Source organism: Lepisosteus platostomus, chromosome 8 (assembly GCF_059453375.1).
Source record: "Lepisosteus platostomus isolate fLepPlt1 chromosome 8, fLepPlt1.hap1, whole genome shotgun sequence".
In the NCBI taxonomy this organism is placed as follows: Eukaryota; Metazoa; Chordata; class Actinopteri; order Semionotiformes; family Lepisosteidae; genus Lepisosteus; species Lepisosteus platostomus.
In genome coordinates, this window is record NC_142618.1 from 4286319 (window position 1) to 4304904 (window position 18586).

General features: G+C 37.2%; 1 protein-coding gene across 9 annotated transcripts in view; it reads right to left on the reverse strand.

The window, feature by feature from the left end:
• LOC148655534 (receptor-type tyrosine-protein phosphatase mu) overlaps positions 1–18586 on the reverse strand; it is a 240857-nt gene that overhangs the window by 182332 nt on the left and 39939 nt on the right. For all 9 annotated transcript variants that reach the window (XM_088642104.1, XM_088642103.1, XM_088642105.1 and 6 more), the window contains exon 2: positions 4179–4301. In XM_088642104.1, coding sequence (XP_088498230.1) covers positions 4179–4301 — 123 coding nt within the window. The remainder of the gene's footprint in view (positions 1–4178; positions 4302–18586) is intronic.

Genomic DNA, 18586 nt, shown 5'->3' on the forward strand with positions numbered 1-18586 from the left:
CAGCTCCACATAAGTTTTCCCATACCGCATTGAGTGTTGAAAGTTTGAAAGTACCACCATGCAAATAGCGCCCTCAATGACACCCACATCAGACAGGCTGGTGATTGTTGTCATTTCCACAATTATTCTGAGTGTTAAAATGAACTGTTACTACAGAACAGACTTTCTGGACCAGCAAAAACCACAAAAGAAATAATCAAGAAACACTTCCTAGCTACAGAAACTTAGACGTTTGTCTTCATCAACGCTGCAAGGTGTCGAAAAAGGGGATAAAACGGATGGACGTGTCAGAAGGTATCCAAGACTTACATAAGTACACTCCTCAACTGGGCGCTGATACTGGCAAATGAGTTTCCTTCCACTTACCTATGCTAGATATTTTATGGTTCTACTTTCTTTTCTATACAACGCAAGAACATTACTGTTCAGTCACCATACAGTCACTTTAAAAATATCATTTCTTTGTTAGAGCTTTTGGACCCATGGTAAAAGGAACTCAACATTTTTGTGAATAATGGAAGTAGTTCTTCAGCATGACATTCAGAATCACTAAACAGTGATATAACCGATTACTGTATCAAAAAGACAAGAGGAATGATTCTAGCAGCTCCATGCATTTAAAAATGGTTTTCAGTCCCAACGTGCTTTACTGCACATACAGGAGGGCACCAACTGCCTTCGCCACTCTAGGACAGCGCCAACCTTGGCTACACATGGCAACCACTATGCACAGCACCTCAGGAAGAGAAGCGAGAAAAACGACTTCAAAGGGTGAATTAAAGAGAACTTTAAAAATGCAAAGAGTGGAGAAGCCCAGAGTGGACCTTGGGGCTAACACCCCCATCTTGTGTACACAGCTAAGCGGACAGCACCTCGGTTGACTGCCTCATCGGAACAATGGCTCCCATCACCACGCTGGGGCGCAGGTTTGGAAATTCCTGTCCAGAGAGAAGAATGCCAACTGAAGCAGCAACATTATCTTCCTTAGAGGTCTACAGTCCCTGGACCGACCAGAGCCAGCCATGACAAGAGCAGGCAACAGTGTTCTCTGCAAAACCTAGGATGACAGGCCACAACACCTCCTTTTGTCACGTTTCCCTTCTTCTTTATTATATTTCCAGAAACATGTAAATAACACCATATTGATGGCTGATTATAAATAACCTGATGATGAAGATACAAATAATAGGTTTTAGGCATCTACACTTCTTGAAAGTTATTTTTACTTCATACATCAGTATAAGCAAAAAGTTAAATATTTCCAATATGCATTTCCAATCTTTTCAACCCTGCTTATGGCAGTTTCTTGCTGTTTTAACTTGAGCTCAGCTCTGACTACTTCACACACCCTTAGGGATGAAAGCCAATGTTGTGTGCCCCACCTCTAACAGCCCCTTGCAATCAAATCCGTCTCAAAATTAACAGCACCTATCCCATGGGTCCAATACATCACTCATGGCTTCCACCACATCAAGCATTGCTTTTGCATCCATTGCAAGATCACGTGTGCACAAAGCATGCCTGAACAAACCCTAAAGGTATCATAAGATTCTGCAGTAATACGATGTGTTTTCTTCACATCCATAAATAAGTATCCTGTCCTTTATCAGATGCCTCTTATAAATTATCCATGGAAAAATAGAAGGAAAAGAGAATTAAAAAAATGATATTGATATTGGTAGACAGAGTGAAGGAAAAAAAATATTGCTAATGACTAATTGGAAAAAACTTTCAAGCAATCAGGGAGAAAATGATTTCCCATCATAAGACTCAGAGGAGAAGACAATATGAAATTTTAATGCAAATTTAATTCTTTAGGCATATACAGTAGTATACATTCTTTGGAAACAAATTAAATAGGCAGGGACTTGAATCTGTAGATCAAAGCATTGAGACAGACCCCATTTTATCTTTTGGTAGTCTTTTTGTGAACTGGCATGAATCAGTTTCAAAGGAGAAGCACACACTTCTTTGGAGCTTGTTAGGTGTTTTTTTTTCCCTGTGCTGCTAACATCATGTTGTATAATTTTACTGGTGCAGACAGCCTGAAATTAGTAGCGTCTTTATAATTAATTCTGCTATTGTCATAGGAGCAGGGAGAATTTTTACATTTCTGAATTGTTTCACGAATTGTTAGTATTAGTGGGACACAGCAAGGACTAAACAATATTCATTTATCTAAATGATATCCTTTATAATCATCTGAAAGTACTTTACTGTCAGACTCAACTCAGGAACTGCTGACATTGTAGAAAGTTTACAGCAGCAATAATAGCTCATTATTTGAAATTAAATAAAAAGCAATTGATGTCACTTCCAACTCGAGTTTTGCAAAAGAGCTGAAAATGCCATGGAATTTAAAAGAATCATTTCAACATCCTGTTAAATAAGACAGTATATGATATATATCTGATATATTTCAGTAAGATTAAAAACAGCATTCAACAGCATTCTCAATGTAGTCCATTTCCAAAGTGCCTCTAAGAATTGTAACAGTGTGAAAACACAATGTTTCCTGAAATGCATTTTTTATGTTAAACATCTGCGAGAGACGAACACTGAACCAAATACTTCTGTGAAAGTACCGGTGACAAAAACATGCATTTTATTATGTTATTAATGAATCATTTTTACACAAGTATTTACAATACTGCTGATTGCTTGCATGGGTGGAAACGCACTTTCTAAAAAGCAAGCTACAGACATGGTCAGCCTTGCTGCAACCACATGAGACACATGGAAGATTACTACTGAGATTTTCAAGGCAGAAATCCACTTCACCCGTGAATAACCTACAAACCACAATTAATCTGAAATCCTCAGGATGCAACCAGTTATCTTGCAAGGACAAGAACATCAAATAGGCACACATTAAACTGCATACCCCAGAATGATCATGCTGCCCAAACCAGGGGGGCTCCTGAGAGGCTGAAGAGGTGCAAGGGTTTAGCATGGCGGGCACCAGACTTTGGTCTCCAATTCCTGGATTGTGTGCCTGCTTGCCTGGATAGGCTTTGGGGGGCCAGGCTGTCTTGGGTGACCCTCTGAAACCAACCAGCCTCACAAGCTTGGAGTCCGACACCAGGACTCCTTGAGGGACAGGAAACACCGCTGTGGGCAGTGTGGATTTTGCAGGGACTCCATCACGGCACATTTCAGAGGAAAGAGCGCACAGTCCACATCCAATCAATAATCGGCTACAACATGGATAGCTATAAAAAGACAAACTGCTGGCGATTACAAATTTTTAACCCATGTAAATCGTAAATCTAGCTTAATATATACAAAGTGGTTCGATATATTAAATAACCTCCTTTTGAGTATTTTCTCTGAACTGAAACATTATCTACCACAATCATTAAATTTGCATAGATATCTTATCCCAGCAGTATTTTATCTACACCAAATAACACACAAGGTGTGGTGAAGGATTTGTGGATTTTTCCAGTGCACCTAAATAAGTGAGGAAAATGTTAGCCTTCTTGACATAAAATATACCTATACGTCTAAGTGTGATCTTAGATCTATAAGTGTAAATTCTTAAAATTTCAAATTGCTATTGTGTTATAATAAGCAAAATGTTAAGTACAAGTAAATCGAGCATAAAAAACAGAGCAAATGAAAATTCCCTGATGACCAAATAAACGTAATAACTTGAAATACACCCTATTGATTTTTTCCCAGCTGGTTCCTGGCTTCAGTAAGGCCTCTGGACATTCTTCAGTAAGTCCTGCGGCATTTCTAGCAGTGTTTAGCCAGTGATTATAAAAATCCCGTGATTCCATTTCTTAACTAACCTAATACAACCTGATTCTAATTTGTAACCTCATTATGTTTCAAATCGTGAGGGCAACACAAGTAAAAATTATCCTGCATTCTTCCTTTTCACTTACAACAGAGCCATTGCACAGCAGAAACAAACCTCACCCCTTGCAAAGCTGAAGTGATACAACAACGTGGTAACTGACAGGTTCAACACATGTGACAGCTAGACCTACTGGTCCACATGCTTCTGTTCTGTTTTCCTTGTTTGCTTTTCTGTTCTGTACCTCTGAGCATCTCTGACAAGTCTCTCTTCCTCATTCCCCAGGGTATTTCTGTATTGAGAAAGCTTGAGCAGCTTGCTCAACCTTGTCATCTTTACCCTATGTTGTTTCTAAGAAACAAATCCAACAAACCTGTTGGCATCCACGGGTCCGAGGAAGGCTTCTCCTTGGTGTTGACTTGCTCCCAGTCAAAGTCATCGTCTTTAGCTTGGGTATATCCACAGGTTGTGTACGGATTTTCAAAACTGCAATCGCCTGTTGAAAACGGCAGAAAAGGGGAAATGTTAAGAGAATTCTTACACCACAGCCATTACATTGGTGTTTATTTTATGGGTTACAAAAGCAATTTGTGCTTCCAATAGTTAGTCTAAAATTTCATATTGTACTCAACTTTTAATAAATGCATCCTGAAAGTTGGAAAGTTGGAAACAACAAGGCTGTTATAATCAGCATCAGCATGCTCCTGCCAGTGTAACTATAAGAAGCATGAACAGGCTAGTCTCCAATGTTTTACATCTCATCTTCGCTATCAACCATAAATTACCATTCAACAAGTGAACTCACAGTCGCAGTTCCTTGCTGTTGACTGCAGAACCTGCCTATCTTAAAGTTTACACATTGTAAGTAATGACAACGACCTTTTATTTCTATTACTTCCAAATAGAGAACAAAATCTTAAAGGACAATTAACATTTTAATAAGTTATTTAAAGTGGCAATTTGCTATAATATTACACTTTATTACACTTACATAATCTATATTCATATTTATTCATATATAATTTATATATATATTAATAGTTATTTACACAAATTTATTTGAATATTAGCTCATATATACTGCAATGTTTGCTTTATTTGTATGTTTATTCTTTAAAGTCTAGTAAAGTAAGGTGCAGACATCATAGATATCTTATCAAAATACTATAGATACAGCAATAATTAGCAACAACTTTGAAATCCTTCCAATCAGTGCAATATTCTCTGATCTTTTGGCAGACACTAATTTAATGGGATGATTTGGGCCAAAAAATGTATAATCTTTTTTGTTTGGTTTCAAAAGTAATTTCATGAGATGAGATCATATTCTTGTGACTGGAAAAAAAAAATCTACAGCAGTAATTCAACTGCTGTGTGGTAAAATTAAACTTCCCCAGAATAAAGGAGAATATATATTTAGATACACTTTACACTTTGTCACATTGTCAGGTTTTATATGAAATGATTCTGTGAGGCATATAATTTAAGCATTTATATCTGCATGTAGAAAATCTGTCATCACCTAGAACAGCCTTACATTCAGGTTTCAGAACTGTGTTCTTTTATTTCGACAGAATTGTAATTTATTTCTACAATGACATTCTTACACAAATTACAACTTCAAGCCATCACTGTAAGTACAATTACGATAACAAAACAGTTGTCAGTTTTAACTTTAACAAAAGGAAAGGAAAATTAAAATGCATCTAGCCCCAGGTAAATATCTCACTTTCGAAAAACAATTTATTTGTACTGATTTCTTACCTCTTACTGTAACATTTTAGGAGGCATTGTGTTTCATTATAAATGTGTGTGTAAATGTGGAAGGCTAGTATACCAACACCACAACAACAGGGAGAACAATAACTGAAGCTTCATTTACCCAAGGGGAATGTTGTCAATCAATTAAAACCCCTTATTTTGATTTTTACACTTAACTATTTTTCATACATGGACACTTTGGCATTGGGGTCCTTCTAAATACTATTATTTTGACAACTCCTATCCACAGTTATCCTGTAAAATAAATCCATGTTTATTTTAATAACAGGTCACAAAGAAAGAAGTGGAAAAACAGAAGCAAAATTCATTTCTCAACACCCCAGTCCAGTTGTTATCATTTTAAAACTTCCTGGTGTACAGAACATACAGTAATAGGAACAAGTACTGGGTTTATTCCATGCTGAAAAGAGAAGAAAGAAAACCCAATGTTTCGGCTGTGGAGCCTTCTTCAGGTGTAAGAAAGCTAGGGCAGTCAGCAAAGATGTACAGTACTAACAACAGCCAAAATGTTGCGTTTTCTTTCTTCTACCCACCTGAACATACAGTATACAGTAAAAGGCCTTGCAATGAATTCAGTTTCAAACTGGTAGTTTCAAGTAATATTAACAGGTTTTTAAAAATCAGTTTTTTAAATACAGCCAACAACTCACAGAAATTTCAGAAGAAAATTTGAATACCACAACAAGGCTGTTCAGCCCATCTATGGCAGCTTTTATGATAGTTTGTAGCTAATTGATCTGAGTTTTTCTGGATCAGCCATTAATGACTAAAACCTGGGTATTAGCTGTGACAACATACTTTAGATAGACAGCTTGTTCCAAATTTAACCTGCTCAGACACTGTGATACATATTGTATATGTATAACTCATTTTGCACACATGCAGCTATCAACACTAAGCTACGTTGTACAACTTGTGGTGGGTTTCCCATACTGTATGTGGCAGGCAGCTTTAATGCCTGTGTGGTTATTACGATGAAGGAATTTTGATTAGATGCCAAACAGTTATGTGACTGGCTTTGAAAACGGAGGTAATTCACACTTCCTCCAGGGATTTAAGCATTTTCCAGAGAAACCGGAAGTTCACATGAGCACCTTTAATTAAATCCTTGCTTTAATTCCTTGGGTATTTTAAACACTTCCAAGTTCTTCTAGTGAATGTATTTTTCAATCCAGAGAAAGACATCTGTGCAATATACAATATGCAATGGCACATTATCCTGCAAACTTCAAGAAAAACAAATGTGTGCCATATCAATACAGCCAAGTGCAAGTGAAAAACACAGGGTACCCAAGCTAACCAAAAATCACCGAAAGCAATAATCGAAGTGATGTCCACTTGGAGTGTTTATCATGAAGGTTATCATGATTTCAGACTCTAGCTCATTGGCGGAACATGGTATTGGGAGAAAAAATGAATCTGCAGGCTTTTATTCACAAGCCCTAAACAATAAAATCTCACCATTTCCTCATATAATATAATTCAACCTCATGGGCATCACAAAGCCACTGTAAACACCTGTTTTTTGAAAACCTCATAAAAGACTCAAGAATTCAATCTGGTGAGCCTGCTTTTCATGATTGTGCTAGTAAAACTACTACTGTACTCTAAGCTGCTTTTTAGGTTTAAGAAAGATTAATAATCAGCTTGTTTTTATTGGGTCGGGAATAGGCTATGCCTTTTAGTCTAGTATCTGTTAAAGCCACCAAACTTATTCATTCTTGGAAAAAAAATCAATTTCATTCACTCCATACAGTAACAATGCTGCTTTTATATTGTGTAGAAGAATCTTTCAGATTAATTAAAAAGATATACCAAATAAAAAACCTAAACAGTGTTAATCTAACTGCACTCTGTTTCCACTACCTGATTATTCACCACTTGCTGAGGTTTCATTTCTTTCATAATATCTGCAGCGTTCTTCATAGCTCTTGATAATCCATCTGATTTTACAGAATGTACAGGTCTTTGACAAATTGGATAAAGTAGCTTTTATTCGCTTTTGATATTAAAATCAATGGCTTCAAGAATGAAAGCATTTCTCTTTGAGCCACAGAGTCAAGAGAGACTTGGCAGCACAGTGATATCTCTTTTATTCATTAGTGTCGTGGGTTCACTGCAGTTCTTATCCTTTACTGATAGAATCAATTTGCTGTAACCTGTGCGCTGCTATTAAATTTAAGCTGAAAATAATGGTTGGGGGGGGGGGGGGGGGGGGGGGTGAGGGGGGGTACTCAGACAAAACAAGCTGTGCTTCCTTGCTAATTAGAAATGGGTATTTTCATTTCAGTAATTATCGAGGAATGAAATGGCACATTATTTTAAATCCCTTTTCATCTGCAGAAGCACAAGCTCCTACTATAACCATCACGGGATACAAATGCTTTTGCTAGTCATTAGGCCAGGATAAAGGCAGGTTCTGATTACATCTCAACAGAGGGAAAATCAAATAAGCACCTGTTTAGAATTCATTTCTTTCTCTCTTTGCGTTTTATTTCTCCTACGATAAAAATAGCAACTTAAAAAGAAAAAATGATTCTACTCCTTATTTCTTGTGAGCTAACATCAGTGGGGAGGTCTGAAAAAACTAGGGACAGTTTTCACCATTTACTGTACAGTACAATGCCTTTTCCACCTGTGAATGCCAGAAAATCAGGACGGGCTTTCTAAACACACAAGTAGCACAGATCATCTTCCAGCTTCATCTCATAGACATCTCTGCTATGCCTAAGTCCTTAAACACATCAATCAAGAGTCGGTCACGACAAAATCCTACAGCGCAACACAGAAGTTAGAAAACATTTTTGAACGGCTTTACGAGGTGAATTGCAATTTCTGATTCTGTAGGACCGAGAAACAGTACACGAAGGTACGGGATTTCTGCCACCTTCCTTACTAATTTAAAGTACGATTGAAGTGTGTTGGGTGGGTACTTGCTACTTGGGTTCTTTTTCATTTTTGTGTGCATCTTACACAGTCAATTCACTGGTTAAGGCATGACAAGTACATTACGTCCATTAAGCTCTAAAAACAAAAAAGGGGATTTGAAATGTTCAAATCAACATGCCCCCAGAGTACAAACAGACTGCACGCAGAATTAAAGCATTACCTCCTTGTCAAGTGGAACATATGCTAAAAACATTTAAACATTTCACATTTAGTTTATGTCAGAAAATTAAACTAGAAAAGTTATGTTTTAATTCAACACCAATTTTTTCCACCTTAATCTTCGTGTATACTACAGGACCTCATAATATTCTGTTTTAGAAGAGGAGTAAACCAGACTCTTGGAGTGGGCAGTACAAAGCATTCCCTCAAAGACAGCTTGACACAGAACAGACCCCTTCTGGAGACAGGTCCTTCGTTTGTGTTATTTGCATTGACGCAGCTCATGCTATGCAGTCCAGTGATAAGTCAATAAATCTCTCAAGTATCAGCAATGTCTGTTGGCTGCCTCTGTTCTAAGATTTTTTTTTTTTTACCAAAGACCCAATTACCACAACTGAAAGAAAGCAGGTACATTATAAAATGACTGACATTACTGGTACTGAATTTTAATAAGATACAAAAGGACCAAAACTTTAAAAATGGTGTAGGAAGCTTGTTATAGTCAAACGCAAAATGTGCGAGTGTTTTCTCTCTGATTTGACAAATGTGTCATGTTGGAACGAGGCCAGAATAAAGCACTATGTGAAGAGTGGGTTGTAATTTGAGTCCATGCCAAAATAATTGCCATGCCATTTTCTTAAGTCAACATACTATGGTCTCCACCATTTCAACACAGTCGTTTGCAAGGAAAAACAATTCTCCATAGTTTCACTACAGATAGGGAACCCCTGCCTTTGACAAGCTATTTTGCCACAGTAACATTAAAGTTGTGTTCAGAGTGAGGAGAGAGCGAGAGGGCTTTGAGGGTTTTGTAGTTAACTCTAACAAATCTATAGAAAAAATATTTTTATATTCACACTAAATTAGTTTCCCATCGGAGACTCTGCAATTGCTGACATTTCTTTTGACTGCACCTTTTAACGTTTAATTTAGTGTTACTCTTGGTTTAGTTGGGTATTGTAAATGCACTATGCTCCCTTTGTCTTTTCAGTTCAGGCGTGAATACCATGCATGTTGTAACAGCACGGTACTCCGAGGTTTTCTGAAGAGTGCTAATGCTCCAATACAGCAATGATCAAGGTGTACTATGCAAGGTTTCCACGGCACTCGTGTGCCGACCCTATGCCCTTTGGGAGCCGCAGATCACTACCCGGCGATCAGCACTGCTGCTGCTTTCTGCTCCAGTTCTGTCTGCAGCTTTCCGCAGGTGTCACTGTTAAACACCCTTTCAGGCTTTCCTCTGGCCCGTCGTGGTGGCAGTGAAGCAAATTTAGAGACACAGAAGCAGTGTTTGCATTACAGGTCAGAAACTCCAACCCTAGTCCTGGACAGACCCACTCCAACACAAGCTCTCATAGGCAGCCTTTAAAACATCCACTTCTTAGGCCCTGGAACCATTTAGTTATGATCAACGAAACAGCTGGCATGTTCAATTAAGTCATTTAGAAATCATTTGGAACACAAATCTGAATATCCTTCAAATACCCTTCAGGGGTGTGTGCTGTTCCCCATCCTATACATACGTTATACAGAAAGATCTAGAAGCACTTTTGAGGACGGACACATGATTAAGTTTGCTGATGACTCCAAGACGTGGACACTGATCACGGGCCTGTAATGGATTATTTCGTTGAATAATGTAACAACTCCTTCCTTCAGCTTAATGTCTCAAAACCCAATGACATAACCATTGATTAATGAGAAAGCAACCACCAGTTTCACAACCAATAGTTACTAAGGAGCAAAACATTGTTGAAATTGTCAACAGTAACAAATACATTAGCGCCACTGCTGATTATAAGCTAACCTTGGAGGAAGACACAAAGCCCTATGTAAAAAGAGCCAAGAGATTTTTTTTTCTGAGAAAATTCTGCTCTTTTAATGTGTGTAGTACAGTGATGACTGTATTCCATAGAAGTTTTATTGAAACTGTCCTAACTTTCACTGTAGTAGCCTGATTTTTGGAACCTTAACACTTGCAATAACAACAAAAGACAGCACGATTGTGAAGGCAGCCAGCAAAGTTATCAGTGCACAACAGTTACAGCTGGCAGATATCCAGACAGTGTATATAATCACTGTCATGACCACTCCTTGCACAGTGAAATTGAGCTCTTTCCATCTGGGTATTGATTGAGACCACCAGATTCAATGCAATAGAACTCAGCTATTCCCACAGCCATTAAGCTGCTTAATTTAGACAACTGATTGCATATTTTACCTTATATACTGTATGTACTTTTCTCTTTCTCATCATACTTATATGTCTCTTATTTGTTAATGGGTTCGTGCTGTGTAAATAGTATTGTCTTATTATGTCTTTTACCTGCCTGCAGGTAAATCTCCCATCTGAGACAATTAAAGTAACTAACTCAACTGGAGACACCTGCTGTAAACCTTAATACTGAATACATTCATCCCCAGGTAAAGGACCAAAAATGGATTCATCCTTTAGGGCAAATGATGTTAAACTCCTAGAACGCTCTCTTTTTAGGTTATTACTGTCCTTTAAATTGAAAGTCACACCAGAACATCAACTCCTTCTTTTGTGTACCCTAACACAGGTAAAACAGTTTTAAATAAGTTGCAATGTACACTAATCATATGATGTACAGTATGTAATGTCGCTTATGTTGGTTCAGGAAAACGAAAGAATTAACTAGGTAAGTGCATTCATTATCTTCACACGGAATGAACAACAAATTCGACTGGGTGTGATTTTTAGCATTATAATTGTATTTAACGCAGTATTTTATTACATGATTTTGGAATCATTTGTATTTCATTTGTTAATGTGACTTATAATGAAGTGGGGGGAGAGGTCTGAATGAGTGACTCAATGAATGAACCAATATACTTCAAGGAACAACCACAATTCAACCAAGAACCATTTGTAACAGCCTGGATATTTTTCCCCTTTCTAAAACTGCCCTTCACAAGTCTGAAGAAAATGAAAAACTTAAAGAAATTAAACGCCAGAAATTGAGTACACTCATTTGTTTTATTCTTCCCAGCTAATGTGATGAAGAAAATATAAAAGCTGAGTTGTAAGAACTTGCTCAATTAATATTGCAGTTTCCCAGGGAATTACGAATCGAGAACATGACTTCTTTACATTTTGACACACCACATATTTGTTTGTCCAAATGGTCACTAGCAAAGATCAATACTGCTCCTCTTCCTGACAGAAACACCTGCTCCAAGCCACCACACTGCGAGACTGGTCATTGCAGGTGCTGCTGTGGACAGGCAAGGCACTGCGTGCTTGCGCATGTGAACTCTGTGTAAGTGTGGCTTGGGTCTTAAGCGTATTATGCATGACAGCATAGTAACATCAAAACAAAAACCATATACTTTATTTTTTAAATTACTGTATGAACAGATACTACAGATAAGAATTTGTACAATGAAAAGTTTCACTTGACTTTATTATAACATTTTATTGTTACTGTCGCTTGATATTGCTGTTTTCCAATACTTTAGTGAAACGTAATGTGAAAAAAATGTCTAAAAAATACATTCTAGCCTTCTACACAAATAAATTCTTAAATTCTAAAAACATTTTTTCCCCACTTATCTCTTATTCCACTATCTCAATCAGCATTATGTTGTATAACATAAGACTGCAACTATAGACAAGACAAGATTGCAGCTATACAGTAGATATTTTCATTATAATGCACATCTTAAAAACGCTCAGACAATAAGAATGTTTCCATTAGTGCATCTCGGCATTGTCTCTGCATTCAGTCCCTCACACTATCCCCTTCTTCTGCCAGCGGAGACGTGTGGCCATGAGACTGTTCATTCCGTTTCCCTGGCAACCCATTAATTTCACAGGTACAGTATGCTGCTACAGTATTAGGATGCATCCATATGTAAAAAAAAAAGTACAATAAAATAAGTACAGGAAAATGAACCAAGGCATCTAGTCTTTCATCTAGGTCTCTGAATCAAGGGCAAGAAGACACCAAGTCTAACACAGTACGAAAGATGGAAACATAGCAGAGCTCTGGGTCCAGCGCATTTTGAAAATCTCCTTCTGACTAAATAACAGCAGAAATGTGAAAGATTATCTTTGCCCTGTGTGTGTGCAGCTCATTCTGGGATGCTTAGTGGTGATTAACAAGAGGTACAAGACTTCCGGATAAACCACATCCTTTACACAGGACCCCCAGGACTGAGCTTCTTATATCACTGTCAGCAATACTTTACACTGCACTGCCTGTTTTCTGGCTTTGCAATGAATGGCAAATGTCACCACGTCCGTCACAGCAGTAAAAAGGCTGTGCAGTCATATCCCTATTGTTGATCAGTGACTAATATAAAATCACATTGTTGAACAGATACGTTTTGTCTGCACATCCTGCATATGCCATCCTGCAAAAACAGCCAGATATTTGGGGAAATGAATAATAACCAAAAGCACCACTTCTTCACTCTGCTTACCTACAAATTGATAAGAAAATTCTTCTATTATAAACTAAGTGTAGATGCCGTACAATAATGTTATTGGACAAACGTACACACAATTTGTATTTCTATAAATGCAATTGGTTACAATAACAACTAGGATGACTCACCAAAAATGTTATAATATAAGCAATACCTCTGAATTCTAGAATTTCTTCCTTAGATTAAGGGTTGTATGTACTGTATGTCTGCAGTAACCAAGCATGTGCATGTTGTATGTGTTAGTTCTCAAGAGGTCACAACCAATGTCTGTGCAGCAAGTCCCCCAACTTAATTTTCTACTCTGATGAGCATGTGATGATATGGAAGGATCAGAAGGTTAGTGTATGATGAAGACAGGAACAAAGACGATGTCTCATACAAACATCCAACAGAGACATTCTGGCTAGTGGGTGACTTATACAGTATACATGTATGCCATTACCAACATTTCACAACTGCACAAAGGGATGAAAATATATGCATTTAGTACAATGAGCATTAGATTTATGCTCATTACTGGCCTGTAACTCTGGAATTTTATTTGAGGTACTAGTTAAAATAATATTCAGTCCAAAAATAAAAAACTTTAAGACATTTCCGAAACTAACTTGTGAAAAAAAATAAAGCAGGTGTTAAAAGATAAAACTATACAAGAACAATAGCACAACTAGCAATCTGATAAAATGTATTTAGGGATTAATTTTAACTCTCAGATCCAAGCCACATCCATTTACTAAGCCAGATCAGGGTAATTTGCTGTTATACATCCTTGTCTGGTCTTATCCTAATTTACACATCGTTTTCCTACAAAAGCATTGTGAACGTGAGAGGTTTCCTAACACTCTGAACACTTATTCCAGTCTGAAATTACTATATACATTACATATAGTTGTACAGTCATTGCACTGTCCCCAGTGTTAAATTTATTTAAAAACCATTCACCTCACATTTTTAACACCACTAGCAAGGTTTTCTTTAACAGGCAATTCAGCAGAAATCATAGTTGTAGCACCCCTTCTCCTCCTCTGCCAAATCAGCTATTACCAGCCTTTTTACACCTTTTATCTCCTCTAGCTTAAAAACCACAAGTGTACTTTTTGCTCTATCGTCCTCTATGGCTGTGCTCATTTTAATGAACATCTTGTCTTTTTGCGTCCCCAAAGACAGAAACCACAAAGCAATCTCAGGTAATTTAAAACCAATGTCTGATATCTCCCTCAACCGCTGTCTATTTGAGCCTGAAATCCTGCTGTTAAACCCATTTGGGACTGATGAGCCATTTCAGTCAAACCTTATTTCACTTATTTATCACAAGCCCCTAGTAGGAAGGTTTGCTGTGGATTGCTTGTATGTACTGTCTAAGGCTTTGAACTTTTGAAGGGATTTAAACAGTCAATCTCAATATCATTATGAGTCTCAGCATGCATTTCTCCCATTGATTTTGCAGGGAAAAAAGTTTCAACTTATATTTTCCACAGGTAATTTTTTCATTTGCTTTCGATGGCTTTTCTGCATTGCAGTTCACTGTGCAAACCTCGACCAGATAGCGCGGTGAACAATGAGAATGAGAAGACGGACCTAAGGGACTTTTTCTCAGCGTAACACTTTATATACTGTATTGTTTAAAAAAAAGGCAAAAAAACAATTCATCTATACAAGTTTGGCATTCTGACTTTGTTTCAGTAAAAGGGGAAGATCATTTCAGTTACCTCAATTATTTAGTGAAGTTTCAGTTGTTTACTACTTAGTAAAATTATCATGCTTAGACACTTTCTTTATTTAACCCCTCTGAAGCTAATGATGATCTACAGCTACGCTATTTCATCACCACAATAATTCATAATTGAACCAAATATTCATAAACAAGGACTACCTATTACATCACCCATTATTGGCATGAGAAATGATACACAAATTAAACTCAAAGATATTCTGGATTTAATACACATTTTAAACAGCAAACAAAACAGAAAATGTGAACAAAAATACAGATAAAAGTCCCTTGGTAAATTTTCAGTATGAATCTCAAAATTAAACATTTCCAGGTTTAGTTTGGGTATAGCCTCCTTGAACACTGTTGTCTCAAGAATTTTGTTAATGTATCACTAAAAAACCTGATTCATCTGAATGGCCTCTTGAGCATTCAAATGGCAGAGATTCTCTGCTGACATATGGATTATTATTAAATGGCTATTTGTACAGATTTAAACCCATTTCAACAATATTAAGTCATTCACTACCACGCAGTACCTGACATTTTTATGAAATAGTGACTTCACCCTGAAGATCGGTATTTTGTTATCCTATGGAAGAATGTCTCAGAAACCAAGACCTTAGCTCAATTAGAAACATTCCTGGACTCAGAACTCCATCAATAATGTCTGAAAACAAAATACATTTAAATTTGAAAAACTACTGACTAGGGGTTGACGGAGGATCACTGAACAGAGCGACTAACATTAATCATATTAATTATATTACGATTAATCATAATATAATTAATCATAATATGCCAAGTGAAGGAACAAGTAACAGGAGCCCACACCTGAAGAAGGCTTCACAGCCGAAACATGTTTTCTCTCTTCTCTTTTCAGCATGGAACAAAACTATTACTTGTTCCTTTGCAGACTACGCATGCTGACGCAGCTCCCCACCTGATCTATTCTAAGTGAATGTCACAGTAGAGCCCTAAAAGTCCGTGGCTCTCTCAACGTTTGTTTACATGTTGCCCTTAACCAACATCTTAGAGAAGAGCTGAAAAATCTGCAGAGACCAGATGCTTTGGAGATTGTTGGAGAAGCATATATCATGCAACCAGAAATACCGGGATACGGCAACAACCAAGTGCAGTGTTTCAAAGCAATATATCACTAAAGATGCTCCACCTCAACACATTCAAGGTGCAAAGATTTATGGATTACTCTGTTCTTTTACTACCATTCGCAAATCATTCATTAAGATTGTCGGCTCAAAGTGCCATTATGAACACTAAGCTGAAGTCATTAATGAGGAAACAACAGACCTCCAGCAATGGTTTTCAATGGACACCATTCATTAAACCCCCCAGGGCACCTAAATAAGGAAACACCAGGAAAGACACCCTCAGTGAAGCAACAAGTGGAGTGGCTCTAACCAAAGGCTGGGTGGGATTATGATCTTGATCCTCAGTCAGCACAGGCCAGGTCTTCAGAAGCAGGAAAAAAAAAGGCCCCTTTGCAGCTTCAGACAAACAGAACACAGTTTACCCTTAAAATGCATCTCCTGGAGATTTCTTTGAGAATAGCAGCATAAATATGACTTGACCTCAAAAACCCCAGCAACAGAAGAACAGCGCGACTGGAGGAGTCCTGTACAATTGTGAAACTCCACACTGCAGAAACACCCTGGTCTTGCGACACATATCTTAGTAAATGGCTGGAAGCTGTATAAAGTACTGGTGCTTTTACTTGAGAATTTACCTACCAGTAAATGTGGATAGACTTCATAACAGACAATGCAAACGCCACACTCTGCTGTTCAGTAGCACTCTCGCCACAGTTACCTCTACATGCATAGTGTTATTACACTCCATATATTACACCAGGCCATAGCTAGGAGCAAGAGACATGGAAATACACTGGTTCCCTGAGCTTCGGAAGTCTCATTCCATACTTGTAACGAAAGACTTATAAATTAAGAAAAACAAAGTTTGCAAAGGGTTGAAAAAAGGAGACAAGGAAAAGGCATAGCTGAACAAACGAGGAGGGAAACCTACGTAATTCTATTTTTTCTTACCACAAGCCCTTTAAAGTCTGTGAATCACCAAATGTATCTTGAAATACAGCATTGTTTTACATATGGTTTTCATTCCGATAATGACCAGTATTCTGAACACTTTGCTTACTGGTGAATTAGCTTTTAAAAATAAAACTCATTTTGTCATCCTTGACAAATAAAAACGTAACCAAAGACCAATAACCTTGTATGAAAAAGGCACTATTATGAGATTTGCTATGTAAAGCACTTGAGATAAAAGTTGTTAAATACAATTTAATGCACTCCTGAGTGCAGTTAAATAGATATGAGGGATGACAAGCTGTCTTCATCTTTTCCATTTGTTAAATTATGATAGATGAACACTCTACAATGTTGAATTTCAATGCAATATCTTTGTCATTCACTTTCACAGGACTCAAAGTACATCCAGTCTATAATTATACTAAATCTATCTCCATTTTAACAACCTGACACTATACAATTAAGATAAAGAAGTAGACCGTCTAAAACATTTTAGAACAAATCACTAGACAGTGCTACAGTCTATACAGTATATCTCCTTAGCATATATCCAGCACATCAGAGATGTCACAAACAGACTAGGGCAAAATTAATTACAAATCATATTATTTCAGTATATATATATATTCAGGGGTCTCCTAGGTTAGGTAGCAAATTGGTATAATGTAAAAGTTTTTTTAAAAAAACATAGTGACTATATATTGTGAAGTTTTAAGCATGCAGCCTCTAACTTAACACTGAAAAAAACACCTTGCTTTAATATTAAATGACGATTCACTGAAAGTGATTCACGTACTTGTAAATCACAGAGTGTTGTGACTTTGGAAGCAAAATGAAAAAGTACATCATGATTATTCGAGATTTACTTGCTGGATCTGACAAATGCTTGTTTGGTAAACGCTCAAAGATAATATGCAGTATTCTTGAGATATTGGGTACAAGCAAGCAGTTTTTAACAGCAACTCTGATCTATATCGGACACAACATTCTATATACATGTGAGTTCAGAAATGTAAAAAGAGATTTAAAGGTTACACTATCAGTACTTGGAAAGCTGTAATTATGCCAGAGAATTACAACCAAAAAATTGTATGTTGCCTAAATGCCACATACCTGTTTAACTAAAAATACATCCACCTTAACCAAAAGACTGAGAATTTTAAGACCAAGATTACCAAAGGTTTTGTGGCTGACAGACTTCTTTCCATTTTGTTTTAGACACTGAAGTGGTACAAATCCAGCAAAACAATATACAGAAACTTGTCTTCCCCTCATAATATGTGGTAGGCAATTAATGGAAGCTCATTTACTGTTAAAATAAGTAGAAAAGTTCCACGCACCAGCAAAGGTTGTCTTGAAGGTTGGCCATAAATGTACTAGGGATGTTATATTTAAGAAAGCCTGCATTCCTGCTCATTGTCCTTTTGGCAGGCAAGATGTCCACTTGGGCTAACCCCAGTAAGACCTTTCCTGGTGCAGGCTTGCCGAGACCCAGAGAAACTCTACAGGGATTGCAGATTAATAGGTATTGCAGCAGCAAATCTAACAGATCCAGGAAAGGTTTGATAGACAGTTTTATGCTCTACTTCTTCCACACACAATTAAATTAAAAAAGCTGGAGAATAGGGCAGCAATTTATCAGAAGTAATACAAAAAAAT